General features: G+C 36.0%; 2 protein-coding genes and 1 long non-coding RNA gene across 5 annotated transcripts; 1 reads left to right on the top strand and 2 right to left on the bottom strand.

The window, feature by feature from the left end:
• Positions 1 to 96: 96 nt before the first annotated feature.
• LOC103429539 (mRNA cap guanine-N(7) methyltransferase 1) lies at positions 97 to 4,419 on the bottom strand. Its single transcript, XM_008367687.4, has 12 exons — positions 3,980 to 4,419; positions 3,337 to 3,476; positions 3,174 to 3,242; positions 3,021 to 3,092; positions 2,055 to 2,156; positions 1,830 to 1,886; positions 1,579 to 1,717; positions 1,249 to 1,313; positions 1,007 to 1,120; positions 742 to 865; positions 576 to 637; positions 97 to 460 (listed from the first exon to the last, which is right to left on the bottom strand). The coding sequence occupies exons 1-12, from the start codon at positions 4,053 to 4,055 to the stop codon at positions 365 to 367; spliced, it is 1,116 nt and encodes a 371-aa protein (XP_008365909.1). The 5' UTR covers positions 4,056 to 4,419; the 3' UTR covers positions 97 to 364.
• A 3,019-nt stretch (positions 4,420 to 7,438) lies between these two features.
• LOC103429513 (uncharacterized) lies at positions 7,439 to 11,656 on the top strand. 2 transcript variants are annotated; one of them, XR_528640.4, is made up of 7 exons: positions 7,439 to 7,595; positions 8,052 to 8,350; positions 8,506 to 8,693; positions 8,952 to 9,833; positions 9,935 to 9,972; positions 10,231 to 10,341; positions 11,031 to 11,656. It is a non-coding gene; the product is annotated as an uncharacterized lncRNA (long non-coding RNA). The 2 variants fall into 2 exon arrangements; XR_011579439.1 differs by lacking the exon at positions 8,052 to 8,350 and having other exon boundaries at positions 7,457 to 7,595.
• On the bottom strand, positions 7,878 to 11,271 carry LOC103429506 (putative beta-glucosidase 41). 2 transcript variants are annotated; one of them, XM_008367652.3, is made up of 13 exons: positions 11,130 to 11,271; positions 10,974 to 11,040; positions 10,802 to 10,860; positions 10,308 to 10,383; positions 10,150 to 10,221; positions 9,894 to 9,981; positions 9,563 to 9,818; positions 9,338 to 9,453; positions 9,035 to 9,258; positions 8,646 to 8,677; positions 8,460 to 8,562; positions 8,272 to 8,380; positions 7,878 to 8,166 (listed from the first exon to the last, which is right to left on the bottom strand). In XM_008367652.3, the coding sequence occupies exons 1-13, from the start codon at positions 11,244 to 11,246 to the stop codon at positions 7,971 to 7,973; spliced, it is 1,515 nt and encodes a 504-aa protein (XP_008365874.1). In that variant the 5' UTR covers positions 11,247 to 11,271; the 3' UTR covers positions 7,878 to 7,970. The 2 variants fall into 2 exon arrangements, with proteins under 2 accessions (XP_008365874.1, XP_017186393.1); XM_017330904.3 differs by having other exon boundaries at positions 9,563 to 9,767.
• Positions 11,657 to 15,654: the final 3,998 nt, after the last annotated feature.

The raw sequence follows: 15,654 nt of genomic DNA, 5'->3' as shown, positions 1-15,654 counted from the left end.
ACCCTTCTGCACTGTCTTAGTGGTTTGTTTGTGTTTGCCTTTGTGTTGGCTTTCGGTGTTTGCTTTGGCCTCTTGGCCCTGGAATGGATTTCTCAGTTTGCCAAAAAAAAGCTATTTCTCATAGCAGAGATACTACAAACAGTTATTTCCTCTGCTGCATTGATTACAATGAAAATTACAAATCTTAGATCATAATTAATCTACAAAACTGAACAATTACATCCACTTGTAATCGTAGCTAGTAGAACGGTGCGGGGAGTCGAGCTCTTCGCTTTCCCATAGCGCCAAGCAGGCTTCTCCTGCCGTGCAAATTCATTGCTCGTCTGCTGTAAAAATGGACATTCGAGACATAATTGGTGTTGCATTAGTCATTACTTATGTACATGACGTCCTCTTTTGATATGTGCATCTTCCCTATGTCTCTCCTACCGTTTACTTGTGTCCGATCAGGTTCCCCTCGCTGGAAAGAACATAGATTTAACGCACAGCAAATGCTAACGGACTATAATAATGGTAACAGCAACATAAAAATGGAAAATCGCATCGGTACTAGAAGTCTAGGAGTGTGCACTCACCTTCCTCAAGACAAATGCCAAATAGAGATGAGCTACTTCCCATTCATCATTCGATAGTGTACCTGGATATTGCAAAGCAGAAATGAGAAGCATTAAGCTAATTAAAAAAAAATCATAAATAAGCAACTGAAACTAAATTGTCACAGTTGATAGGAAACAAACTTACTTTGATCTTGGTTACCATCACCCAATGCACCAAGCCTCCGCATTAACTCCACAAATTCTGGTTTTTTAATGTACTCATGCACAAATTCATGGTTGTTCTTCACCAAAACTAGCTCCATATCGTACTGCAACAGGTCAATTCATTTATATGAATACGAGAAGACTTTTAGCGAAAAGTAGATAAACGTTTCAAATAGCTCCTTTCAATTAGAAGTGTGTGCTTCTGAATGCACTTCTGTCACCATTTCTGATGAAAGAAAGTATACCTCTTCAACCAACGATTTGAAAACATGAAAGGGAACAATCCATTCCGGGCAATCAACAGCATCCTCCAGGTGAAACTTGTACTTGATACCAAAGGGGCTCGAAGACTTGAATTTCTGCAACCACACATGAAGCATTTATCAAATTAGGAATAATTAAAAAAAAAAGTTTATAAATTAAATACTCATGTCTCAGATTGGAGAATAGCCAAATTGAAAAATAAAGCGTCTGAGTAAATTCATACCTTTTCAGAAAAGTCTTCATCAAAACGTATCCAGTAGACGCTATTACCAAAGACCAATCCTTCAGCTGGACATCACAATGAAAATACCATCTCCGATAAATAATGGTGAAAGTAGTCTGCCATGCCCAAGATCTTAATGCTAAACATAAGAGAGTGAAATGGGAAATTTTTTTTTTTTTTAATGAATTTTCACTATTTACTCGGCCAGGGAGAATATATTGCTTATGAGACAAATGCCAACAGTTAACAGTGTCAAATTTGTTTCCTTTTCCTAGGTCACAGTTTAACATGACTCTCAAGGGAAATGAATCATCAAGGCATAAGATAAACCTTCTCTGAGCTTTTTGATAATCACATTTGCATCGGGCATTGTTCCAATAAAAGTACCGCCAGGGCGCAGTAAAGCCGATACATTAGCCAAGGCTCGCCGCGCACGTGCCTCAGTAGACCAGGAATAATGCAAGGCAAACTGCAGAATAAAATGTGTTTTAAGCAGTCAGTTTCAAAGGCTTTCCTCCCCTCAAATCTTTGAATTACATTACAATATAAGGTAGAAAGCTATTAGTGCATGAGAGGCTCACCTGGCAACTGACAACATCAAAGGGGGCATCATCAGCCAGGACTTTATCCAGGCGAACCTGAAACCATGCACATACATAGCATTAATAATCATACGTTACAGATGCACTAAGCAGGGTAAACATATGCTGCTTCCTAATGGCTTCTTCTTTGATTGAGTGAGGCAAAGGCAAGCTCCCAAGGAACAGAGCAATGACTTAGTTAGCAGCTATCCAATTTGCAATTACCTCATAGCAATCTCCACATATAAGATGCGCAGGAAATGTAAACTTTTTACGATGCTGATGATGGTCAGCATCACCATTGTAACGAGTACGACAATCTTCTATCTGTACAAATATTTGAACAAAATAATAAGATTGTTGATGATGGCACCTTTTAAATATAATCACACTAAGGACAAGAGGCAGACAACAAGACTGACTTCCAACATTCTTGATAAGGTCTTGCGCAAAAAGATGTCACTCATTTTTCATCGGAGAAATACACACATGAAAAGAGGATTTCACACATGAAAGAGAAGGATGGCATTCAAAAAGATCTTTACTGTCATAAGAACTGGGAAATCTATTGCTACGTGATGAGGTGGTACAAGACAAAGAAAAACTAAAAGTAAGTCACACACAATGATAAAACAGAATTTTCCTAGGTCAGAAAAATAGCATTAAAACCTCTCAAGTCTCAACTCACCCACAGAACAATGCCATATCATCCTAAACCCTGTATTTGTCCATATATGGTACAGTTTGCTAGAACTCATTCCTTGTTTGACAAGAAAAAATACTTTCCCTTCGTATGAAATAAAAACTAAACAGCTATTGAAAAAAAAAAATTCTCTCAAACATTGATGAATTGAACAGATGACACTTCACAATAGCTATAATAGGCCAACTAGAAGTCAACACGTACTAATGCAAATTTTCCAACATTAATGAATAATACGACACTTCACCATAGCTCTAATGTCGGCCAACTAAAAATGTATTACTACTAATGCAAATTTATGCATTCTGAAATGTAGGTCAGCAATTGAGTGGGAATACAGCAAAATATGGTGCTAGAATAAGTTTTCTACTCCATTAAACAATAACTAGTTAACTGCGATGAAGAGAGTAGACAGACTCAACGAAGCTATTTATGAAAAAGAAAAATGCGAACTAATAAGCCAAGTATAACCAAATTTAAATACTTACCGAGCCTTCAGCGATATCAATTCCAACATAATACCCAATTTTTGCCTTGTCCCATTTGATGAGATCACCCCCCTATAAAATAAATTACATTTAAAAGAGAATACTTAGTTGCAGGGAGGGGAAAACGAAAAGATACAAATGGACCACCAATACCTTGCCACATGCAAGATCCAGAACAGCATCTCCTTTGCGAGCATATAGCTGGATTAAAACACTCTTAATCTGCTCAACGAGAGAAGGAACTATAACCAACTGAAAAGTATGAAGTGTGATCAAACAATTTTTAAGTATTAATTAAGGAGATTAAAAGACAAACCCAATTGTTAAGCTTCTTTAAATGGATGATTGGACTAGCTTCTCGTTCTTCTAGAGTTTGATTCGTCCTTGCACTGTAATGATCGGCCACTTTACGTGCAAATTTTTTTGTGGTTTCATCCTCCAAGAATTCTGCATCACCTAAGACCACAATGTAATAAACCATGGTTAGAAAACCATGAAGATTTCAAATTTTCAATTTTGAATTTTCCTTTTGTATGGCTATTAGACACACACACACACAGAAAATGCATACATGCATACATATACATATATTTCCTTTGCTTTGTTTCAGCTATAAAAAAAAATAGTTAGAATTAGAAAATTCAAAATTTAGTCACATTCCCTTCTTCTCCATTTCCCCTGTTTACCAAATAGTGGGGAACTAAAAATCCCAGGTTCGAATTAATCCCCCACACTAATCAGACACACAGAAAACATTCAATAAATTGGCAATCGAAAACACAAAACAAATAAGAAAAAAAGTTTTCAACTTGTGCAATACTCTTCCTCTTCCTTCACTTATCAGCAAAAACCCACAAAACCCAGATCCAAAAACTCCCGAAATAACCTAAAAGATTACCAATTTACCAGAAGAAATCACAAATCCGAACCAGAAAACAAAAGGGGTTTACGATTTCCACCTTCTGGGTTGTGTTTGAATCTCGACTGGGGAGGCCCGAGTGAGGTGGAGGACGATTCCGAGTACCCTCGTTTCATGGGCAAAAATAGAAATTGCACCGGGACACAATCGGGGTTCGGCGAGGAAGAACCGAATGCCGGCACAAAATTAGAGCTTTGATATCAAGAAGCAAACACAGACAGACAGCAACGTTAATTTTCTTTTTATTTGTGCGTGTTTTGATTCTTGAGGCGTATATTTGTGTGTGTGTGTGTGTATAATTATTGGTGAGGTGAGAGGGGCAAGGAGTGAAGGAGAAAGGCTTGAACAGATTTGAACGGTGGCTCCGAGTGGTGTTTTTCTGTATCTAATTCTTACGTTTGCAGGCCGCCTGGTGTGGTAGGGTGCGTTTCTGATTTTTCCCCTAGTTTTATGAATATCTTTTCACCTTTTGCACTATGAGTCAAAAGATTATTCAAACCCACCCTTCCTTTTTGTCCTTTTAAAAATTTTAAAAGATGAGAGCAGTTCCACCGTTTCTTCTAAAGTCCCATGCTATTCACTATTTAATTCATCTAGTGAATAGTAATTATTCTTAATAAACAGTAATTATCTTTTGTATTTTCACCTTTACATTGAATAGTCATGTTAATAGGCAATAAAATATAAGTATTTTTTTTTATAAATAATACAAAATAATTTTATTTGTAATTTCGGATATGATTTTTAATCAGCTTCGTTGTACCACTTTCTATTAAAAATTTTATTTTTATTTTTTTAATTTTTTCTTTTCATTGGTGCACACCATTCCAAAACCTTTGTTTTTTTTTCACATGGTGCCGATGCACCATTCCAAAACATTTTTTTTAGGGATATTTTGGTTGCGGTTCCTAATCCTTAACATTCTTTGACTAAAACCTTAATGATAATCAAAGTTTGATCAAAGTTCATTGACTTTGTACACATCATTATATTACAATTAATATTTATATTTTTATAGTTTTGACATTAATTGTTTGATATTTTATGAGATTTATAATCCTATAAATTTAAAATCCCTCATTATAATACTATTAGAAATTGTTACAATAAAAAAATGCAAACATTTTGATTGAATAAATGGATAAAAACTATGTAAAAATAAGAAATAATAAATGGCAAAAGAATGTATTCATAGTGTTAAAAAATATTGGTACATTTCACATATAACAAAGTGGTACATTAATAAAGAAGATGGGTACATTATAAATAAATTAGGATATATATAAAAGATTAAAAAATTATGAGTAAAAATGAATTTTTAAAAAATATAGGCGCTAAAAGAAATTAATACATGGGTACAAAATAAAACTATAAAGAAAATACTACAAATTTAAAAAAATGTTGCAAATTAAAAGTGGGTACATACTAAAAATATAAATATATGATACAAAGTTTAGGCATAAAACATAAATATACCATATGTAATTTTTCTATCATTGATTAAATATACAATGTTACGTGACAGTATACACAGGGTACAAACACAAATAAAACTTTAAAAAATGTGGGCACAAAAAGAAACTAATATATGGTTACAAATTAAAAATAAATAAAAAATTGGTACAAATTAAAAATAGGTACAAGAAAAATATAAGATAAAAAATTTAGCCATAAATATAAATATACTAATTGTAGCATTTTTAACACTAAATGAATATATTTAAAAATAAAAATATTTTATTATTCAAATAATTAATGATGTTATTAATATCCAAGGACTTTGATTAAAAATTGAAAATAAATAAGATCTTAATCAATGAACTAACAAAAAAAAGTATGTGAACCTAATTTCTCCTTTTTTTTATTATTTTTTTCTTCTTCTTTTCGCATGGTGCCAATGCACCATTCCAAAAGCTCTGTGTTTTTTTTTTCTTTCCTTTTCAAGCTCAGCAGCCCTCATTCACTTGAGCTCCGGAGGTAGGGCCTGAGACTCTGACAACATCAATAGCCGATTAGTGCAAAAATTCACAGTTTTTCTTTAGTTAAGTAGGTAAAGGATCGCCAACTCCTTAGTTAAAATCTCTCTCTCTCTCTCTCTCTCTCTCTCTCTCTCTCTCTCTCTCTCTCTCTCTCTCTCTTAAAAACAAATCCCAAATCGTGCGATCTGGGTGCACGAGTGGAAGGAAGGGGATCGCGAGTGCGTGGAGGCGAAGGCAGTGTGGTGTGCGGTGGAGTCGAAGCCTACTGGTTTTACATTTTTAAAATTTTTAATAATATTTTATATTTTTATTAATTTTATATTATGGCTGGCGTCGCCCTGACGTCGCCCCATGTCACATTGCCTTCAAGCTCTCGGGCTGGCAACTCATGCCGGGCCTTTCCCTCAGGCCTGCTCGGGCTCCCTCGCCAGCACACCCTGGGCTTGCTTGCTCAGGCTCTCTACCACTGTTTGCGGGCCTATCCCTCGACCTCCAGCACACGCTAGAGCTGCTCTGATAGCACTAGTCAGGCGGTTTGTTGAGATCTTTGCGTCTAGGCGGTTAGACGTAGTGTAGGCAAGAGTTTAGGTGAACATAATTATATTGAAATACATCAATTACAAAAGTAAGATGGCATATAAATTAAAGTATGAGAATTTGAACAAAAAACTTTCGGTACTATTCATTTTAACAAAAAATCACATTTTTACACTAAAAAGTTAATCCTGGTATTATTCACTTTACCCTTTATTTTGTCATTATTGTTAAAACTCAAAGTTTTCAAACTATTTTTCATTAGTTTTCCTTTAAAGTGATAGGTCATATTGAAAATATAGAAAACAAGCATATAATAAGTTTTCATCCAATTATTCAACAAATCTCTTACAATTTAGTGAACGAAAATAAAATGCCTAAGCGAGAGTCACGATGTAGGCGGATGCATAGATGGATCTAGAGAAACAAGGCGAACACCTAAAGAAACCTAGCCACATTTTCTTAATTTTCAAACGTCTAATAATTAATCAGAACAGTAACAAATCATTGCTGGAGATTTTTAGAAAAGCTGTCTTCACCGGTTGTAATCAATGTTCTAAAAAACGGCATAGGCGCTGGACGGTGGTGGCAGGCTGGGCGGTGCTAGGCGGGTAGGAGGTTTTTTTTTTTTTTTTTTTTGAAATTAAAATAAAAATCCTATCTACATTACTATATTTCCTTATTTTCCTCCTATTTTGCATTTTATGTGGTTTTAAATTGTGAACTTATTGTACATGTGTCATCCTACAATACTCCTTATTATGGTTATATATGACATATATGCTTAATGTGTTTTAAAGTTTTAGACTTGTTGGATACTCTTTTATTATCTTATTCATGGATTTCATACAAATTTAATTTTTTGTAAATGTCAATATGCACTTATTTATAAGATATATAAGAAATTTACCTAAATCCGCTTAAATTGCCTGGACACTAGACGCCAACTTGCCACTGATTAGCGCCTAATGTTTTTTTTAGAACTTGTAATTCATTTTAAAGATTAAAAATAAAAATCTTTGGGAGGGTGCTCCCAGAATACGGCCGATGGCGTCCTGATAGACCAAACATGGTAACAATCGCCTGAGACGGTTCCGACCTCATCGTTTCGAGCCCTACTCCGCCTCTGCGGGAAAAATGCCGGTATGCATGCCATTCTTCCCGCGCTCTTTGATTCTTTCTCCACAAATTTTGCGTTTTTCTTTTTGTTCAGAAACACAATTAAAGTCAGTTAATTGAAAATTCAATCAAAGCAATTTGGTTTGCTGTAAATTGGAATCTACTGCATCTGATGGACATCGATTTTGTGATGCTTGATTGTGAACTCATGTTTTTGTTTTAGTTAATGTATTTTGTTTTGGTTCAATGTTGTCTGTCTAATTTGTTAGTTGGAATAGACAGATAAGAAGGTTTGGACTTTTGGGATTTCATCATTGAAATTTCATAGATTTTTGCTTTGATATATTCATGGCATCTGTACAAATTGTTATTTATATGCTTTGTAGCAAAATAATTTTGTTAGATGTGGCGTCTCGGGTCATCGTTAACTTGGAGAAGTGTTCTAAACCACTGTACTGAAGTTTTAGGAATCCTTGTCAGGTTCTTCTTGTAATCCACATAGTAGAGACCGAACCGAACAGTGTATCCCATGTTCCATTCCCAGTTGTCGAGCAGTGACCACACAAAATAACCACGCACGTCACAGTTGTCTTGCCTGCATTGATTGAGTTTTCTGTTAAGTTTGTGTGTACAATGTTGGAGTTCTAGAAATGTCACAAAATAACCTCACAAAGATATCGAAGTGGGGAGTGGTTATTACCTTATAGCAGCAGATAGGTTCGAGAGATAGTCCCTGTGAAAGGTTATCCTCTTTTCGTCGTTTAAAGCCTTTTCTAAAGGTATGAAACGTTTATTTGGATCATCCATACCTGTGCTCATGCATTTGAACATCTGTTATTTCATGAAACTTTGAATTGTAAGTTGTGAATTTGAATCTAGTCTACTCACCATTTTCTGTTATTATCATCGGGGGGTTCCCATACTTATCTTTCAGGTGTCTTGCCAACTTTCGGATGCCCCATGGGACTATGCGCAACCAGCGGGAAGCTGCCTGGAGGAGGAAGCACCGACGAGCTTTCTTAAATATGAAATCAGTGACTGAATTCAAGGTTTTAGGAAGGGTTTGAGACATACTCTTTCTCCGATTGCCACTCCTCCTTTGTATGCTACAACGAAAGCCAGGTATAATAATAATCAGTTGACATCCTGATTTTTGATTCTTTTGTAATTAGGTAGTGCTTGGTCTTCTGGAATGGACCTTGGAATGGAATAGACATTCCATACGCAGGAATATGCCGGATGGAATGCCCATACCATTGCTTGGTCGACAGGAAAAAAAAAAATTGGAATGGGCAATTTCCTTTCGCCCAAAGTGTTTTATAATTCCAATTGCTTTCCTTACCAATTTTACTTGTCCTACTTTGACCTTAACTCTTTCAGCGTTCATTCCATTCAATTCCATTCCGGTGATCATTCCAGCAACCAAACACTACAAGCGGGTACAAAGTGTTTTGTCATCTTACGGGTTGAAATGACTGCAGCATCAGATGTAGCATCCTGCATTATGAACTTTCGAATCCGAGTCCTGTCATTTCGAGCATAATATGTGGTGTAGTGGTTTAGGCCAACAAAGTCCAAGGTTCCAACCAGGAAATTTGAGATTTCCTGCGAAATCTCTGGTAATCTCTTATCCACAAGCTTCTTCATTGAAAGTGGATATTCGCCAAAAAATAGTGGATCAAGGAACCTGATTCACTTTTCTGTGTTATGCGTGTTTATACAATTTTTGGTGTCTGTGATGCATAGAACATTTACAAAGAAATTACCATCCCAATGAAAAATCGATTGCTCTGTGTGCTGCATCTCTGTCCTCATCATTATCAGATACAGGCTCATACCATTTGGCATCCAATGAAATTCCTACTTGGCCTCCTTGTGTCTCCTAGATGGTTCAGTAAAACAACATAAGTTCCATGTGTCATTTTCTTTAACATATGGCATAAAGTTTACTAGTTGAGTTAGGAAGTATAATTATACAGAAATGAGGGTACCTTGAAAAATTGCCGGTAACTATGATAAGCGGCAGCATGAGACAGGAGGATGTTGTGAGCAACAATGTACGGTTCAGCAGATGAATTTCCCTTCTTACAAAACAAATGGCCAAGAATAGAACATCTCCCCGGAGCTTGTATGCCCAAGTCATAACCTTGGAGTGCATTACCATGAGGCTCGTTGAAGGTGATCCAATTCTTAACTCTGTCACCAAAGGTTTTGAAGCAGGTGAAGGCATAATGTTCAAAGTCTTTTCTGTAAGCAAGTGAGGTAAATGATAAGTTTTTTTCAGCATTTTCAAATCCTTTTCTGCAGCTGTTTGATACTTACATTATGTTTGCACTCAACCACCCTTCGTATCTGTCTTCAAGCGCTTGTGGAAGATCCCAGTGATATAGAGTTACAAAAGGTTTGATCCCTAATCGAAAAGAATAGTTTGACCTTCAATAACGTTGTCATTGAGAAAGAATTATTTTCTTAAAATCAGTTATGCATTTCAATGGCGTTGTAAAAGCAATCGAATTGTAATCTTGAAAAATAATTCTCTAGCTAAGAATTATATTCTTATTGAGGTCTCATTGCATACCTTTTTCGAGTAAAGCATCTATAAGGCTGTTGTAGTAGTTTATTCCTTCTGAGTTGGATTCTCCTCTTCCGTCTGTCTCAGGTTATTTTCGAAAGCAGTAAGTAATCAGAAGACAGTGAGGTAGAGAAAAGGAAAATCTGGACAGAATCAAATCTTACTTGGAAAAATTCTTGGCCACGATATTGAGAATCTGTATGCATCCACTCCCATATCCTTCATCAACTCTATATCACTCTGCAAATATTAAGTTTAGTTTAGTAATTTATAATATACTTGAACTCTGCCATTTATTTACTCTGGATATGTTTTGTGTTATGCTATTATAATAACACCGTTAGAACTTCTATCCAAAATAAAGAATTTAATGGGATAAATAAGGTATGAAAGTTCTAATGGGTTTACTCAAAAGGACCATTGCTCCACACTCTTAACAAGTTCAGGGGGGGCAATGGTCACTGATTTTTTGTCAGGGACCCAAGCTCCAATTAGACTAAAGTTAAGGGACCGTTGCTCTAATTTTCTCCTAATTTTATTAGGAAAGACTTGTCTGAACTAAAAAAAGACTTGGAAGAAAAGAAAACTTTGAGACAATCTGCTATTGCTTGTAAGGTTAAAACTCCAGAAAGTCAACTTAGGTCACTGTTGTGTTCACCTGAAATCTGTGATATTGATCAACTGCTGTGTCTGCATTGCTGAAGTCCAGAATCCTCCCTGTTAAACAAACAAAACAATCTCAAAGCCGCTTCTTCCGATCATATCTTCCGTAAATTTCTCTTTGTTTTTTGCATATCATGTAAAATGCCTCATTGAATTTGAATTCATACCTGGTTCTTTCGCGAAAGTGTCCCATACGCTAACTCCCTTGTTTCCTTCATTTGCAGCGCCCTCAAACTACACCACATACAAGACCCCATGAATGGTTAAACTGCTATTTGACATGCAAGCTCTGTCGAGATATTGAAACCGAAACAAAGGAATACCTGGTGTGCTGAAGAAGCTGTTCCGAAAACAAACCCGTCGGGGAAATCAGCTCTGCCAAGAGATTCCGCGTTTGCGAAGAGCCTGGCTATCAAAACCAGGACGAGGCATAGCCTCATGGCGAAGTCTTGAGGTTAGCTTCCAGCTTCATGGAGGATTATGAATTTATAGAGGAAGTAGAATAATAAGCTAGCTTAATTTTAAAGTGAAGGATATGATCCCATTCCTCACCAAATTAAAATAAAAAATTAATTAAAAAAAAAAAAGATTCAAAAATATGTTGGAGGCAGAATTGGGCAAAAGGGTTCGATTGCGCTGGAAGGTGACGTGGGGAGGTTGGCCGTTCTTTGTGTGCACGTTACAAACGATAAATTTGGAAATTCAGGCGCTCCTCAGAGGAAGCAACTTTCATGTTTGAACGTACTTTAAAGGTTTTTGTTTCAAATATTATTGTCACTTAGTAGTTACGGTCTAACTGTATTTATTCTACTTGAAATTATGAGGTCTTAGAATCGAGTTATTTGCTGGACGACTTTAGTATCCAATTATTATCACGAAGAACTCGTTTGGATGCGCTTTTGAAATGACTAAATGACTAAAATCATTTTTGGTGAAAATGTTTATAGAATCAATAATTGGTAAAGATGCAAGTAAATCCTAGAAAAATACTTAAAGTGCTTCTTGGAAGTAGCACGTAACTGGTACTTCTTGCAGAAAGCACTTTAAGTGCTTTTGAAACCTAAAAATATTTTCTCTAAAAGTACTTTTAGTCATTTTAAAAATACATTCAAACGAGCTTTAATTTATTATGCGACTTACACCAGATCTTGCATTTCTAAGCACAAATATCTCGTTGAAGGAAAAACAATTTTGGAATTATTATAAAATAATTTATTTGTCGAAATGATAAGATTTAAGCAAGAATCGAAATGAAGTTCAATCTTAAATCTTGAGCAATGGTACCGTCCACGTCAACCATATAAGTAATAGTTGGTAGGGAAGATGACTAATATTATATTTTCACCTCCACTGCCTTCCTTTATTTTTTTATTTTATTTAATCTTTTTTTGACACCGTGATAGGATATTGATGGTCATCTCCACTACACATAGCCAATCCCCTTTGAACTCCTTGATTCTTTTACCTCTTCCTCACCAAACGTAAGAAAATAGCATGCGTCGGTTAGTTCAGTCGGCGAATGCAGTATGCTCGTCTCTTTCACTGAGTTTGAATCTTCCTCTTTAGGTTAATTCAAAACGTGTTAATTTTAGAAATATAAAATTAAAAATATCTGAAAGAAATGGATCATTAAATCCCCTAACTATTTTATATTTTTGTAACATGCATTTTTTTTTTTAATATTAAGATTGAGAAGGATATAGGGCCTTGGCGTTTATGAATTGCGTGGAAAATACGAACTTATCACCTTTCAACCGCCAAATCTGGGGAACAAGACAAATACAAGAACAAAGAATATGTGATTTGGGTCCAATAATTTATTTTATTCCTTATTTTAATACTTTTTCTCGTTACAAAATTCTATCCATCCCATGGCTAATAAATAAGGAGGTTGATTGTCTGCCCTCCCATTTTCATATTCTTTTCATTCATTTCTGTTTTGTATGGTCACGTTTAAGTCACGTCAATATTTTATATTCCTATTACTTTTTGTTTTATAATTTTTATAAAAAATCAATATAAAATGTTGACGAGACTTAAGCGTGATCACACGATAGAAGGGGATGGAAAGAGTATGAAAATGGGAGGGCAGACAATCCACCTCCAATAAATAAAGTAGTTTTGACTAAGACACACAAAGATATGGAAAAATTAACATTTTAGCGGTGGAGCAACCCGCATTTTGCTTTTGTGACTCGTGAGTGAACATTCACATTCGATTGTGTTTGTCTATTTTTTATTTTTCAATTTATCTTTCCAAATTAGTTATTTAATTATAGTCCACACCCTAATTTTAATTTCTAACCCCAGAAATTAAAAAAAAATTTAAAAAAAAATGATTTTAACTTGGGCTATTGGGTAGCTTGCTTTCCAAGAAAGCTAACATAAATTTCGAAGACAAAACCCTAGCTCCCCTTGTAAGCCCTCCAGTTAATCCCTGCCTAGTTGCTTGCCCTCGACTCAGTGTGCCCTGTACCGTACGCTATAGTAGGAGTGAGTTTGGTTTCATTTGGTTTTCGGTCCGATTTCAGTCTGGTTAGTTTTTTTTTTTTTTTTTAATAACTTGTATATAAAATTTAACACAAAAGGCCGAATAATAAGTAGGTCAACAACACATGGCCCAACAACTTCTTCCTCTCCACGGGTTGTAGGAGGACCCAAGAGGGCCGTAGATTCTGGCGACCACGACAAGGTCGGTGCAGGAAATCAAGAAGGATAAGACACCCCGGAAGGAGAAAAACCGTTTGGTCGCAGAGCGTAAATCTCCACGGCCAAATGGTTTTTTGGTTTCCCTAGGTTTGCAACGCCACCGTCGAGTAGGGTAGGTCGAAATCGACGATAGCAGGGAGGATGATAGTGAGGCTCGATTGGACGCTGACGTTATTAGGTTTTCGATCTCGTCGATGTCGGATTGGGGGATGGGTTATAAGAAAGTTTTCATCAAAAGTGCATTATGTAGAACATGAAAGATGATAGTTTGGTATTGTTGGTGAAAAACAAAAATAGGAAATAAAACATAAAATAAATAAAATTAAGGCATAGGCAGACGCAGCCCAAATTCATGTCCTCGTAAGGTCCAAAGCACAACTGAAGCAGTGGAGACCCATGAGGTTTAGAGTTTAGGGGCATATGAATAGTAACGAAAGAATAGTAGCGGGCCGTAAAGATAACACCTTGAGTTTAGCACGTTTCAGCGCCCGACTCACTGGAATTCTTTTCCTTCGCCACAACTTAGTGGATAAATGTTTTTTTTATTTTTTTTTAAAAGAAGGGATTATAAAAGTTGCAAATTTAGTGTAAATTTTATAATAAGTAATGCTGGGGAGATTAAATTTATAAACTAAATGATGTCACCAATAGAAAATGAGCACACTTATCGATGTTTAAGTAATAATCTAATCACTCAACTTCCATATCATTTAGTTTACAAAATTTAGTCTACAATTTTTGTTTTTTTAGTACATTGATATTTTTATACTAAGGGAAGGGAGAGTTCGGCCAAGCCACACAATAAGCAGCCTAATTTGGTATCAAATTCGTCATCCATAAGATTCGAATCTAAAACTTTTCACTTTCAAGTGAAGAGGAATACCACCAGACCGTATTACTGAATAGAAATTTAGTCTAGAAATTTAATCCCCCTAGTATTACTCTTTTATAATGGTTGATAATGGCTTATAAGGGGACCCCACCCCACAACGATACTTCATCTGGCGAGGAAATGGCTCTGATACCATATTAACAGTACAAGATTAATGAATTCTTATGAATGAAGAAACTGAAGAAATCGAAGAGAGAGAATGATGAGAGCGAGATAAGCTTCTCAATTATATTGTTCTAATACAAAATTGATTACATGATGAAACTCTAAAGTCTCCAAAACAATGGTTATATAGAGACTAGATTGAGTAGAATTACAATATTGCCCTTCTAAACTAATTCTTATCTTCTAACAACTAGGGGTGGGCACTTGGAACCAAAAACTGAAACCGAAACCGAAACACAAATCGAATCAAACTGCACCAAACGGTTTGGTTTTGCGGTTTTGAAACGGTTTTGGTTTCAAAACTGAACCACGGCACACAAAACGGTTTGGTTTCGGTTTTAGGTTTTCAAAACCGCACCGAAACCGAAACCGCACCATATAATAAATAAATGTTATATTTTAAACTTTTAAATTTTTAATTAGTTCAGCTAGGTTATAGATTTGGTTTTGTGGTTTTGGGTTTGCACTTCGACTCCTGACTAGTCTGAGTGTCTGATTGCTTCTGTGTCGTCGCCTTGCATATCTGCCTCTGCCTTTGCGACCTGGTCACCTGGCTGTTTCTGCTTGCATCTCTGCAATCTGCATCTCTGCATCTGCCTCTGCGGCGACTGCCTGCTTACATATCTGGAAGCGGTGGAAGTGATCGGCGACTGCCTGACTGCGATTTGCATCTGCCTCTGCGAGTGACTGCCTGACTACAATCTGCATCTCTGCGTCTGCCTCTACGACTGCGACCTCACTGAGTGAGTCACTGCTTGCCTTGCGACCTCACTGAGTCACTGAGTCACTGCTTGCTTTCATATTTGCCTTGCCTTGCGACCTCATTGAGTCACTGCTTACCAACTAATATGGTAAGATAATTTCTTAGTTATTTGTCTCAAAAAGAAGTTTGGGTCTTGAAAGATAATTTCTGAATTTATTGCTTCCATTTTCGAAATAAAATCTTCAATTCAGAGTGCTGGTTAGACGTTATAATTTGGATCAGATTTAGGCTTTTTTTTTCTTTGTCGTTCTTTAATACAGTGATACCTCGAGTTTCTGTTTCAATTTCCATTAAGGTTATAATGATTTGGTTTGCTGGG

This window comes from Malus domestica, chromosome 03, assembly GCF_042453785.1.
Source record: "Malus domestica chromosome 03, GDT2T_hap1".
Taxonomy (NCBI): domain Eukaryota; kingdom Viridiplantae; phylum Streptophyta; class Magnoliopsida; order Rosales; family Rosaceae; genus Malus; species Malus domestica.
The sequence above is the reverse complement of the archived record's forward strand: the minus strand, read 5'-3'. Positions and strand labels throughout refer to the sequence as shown.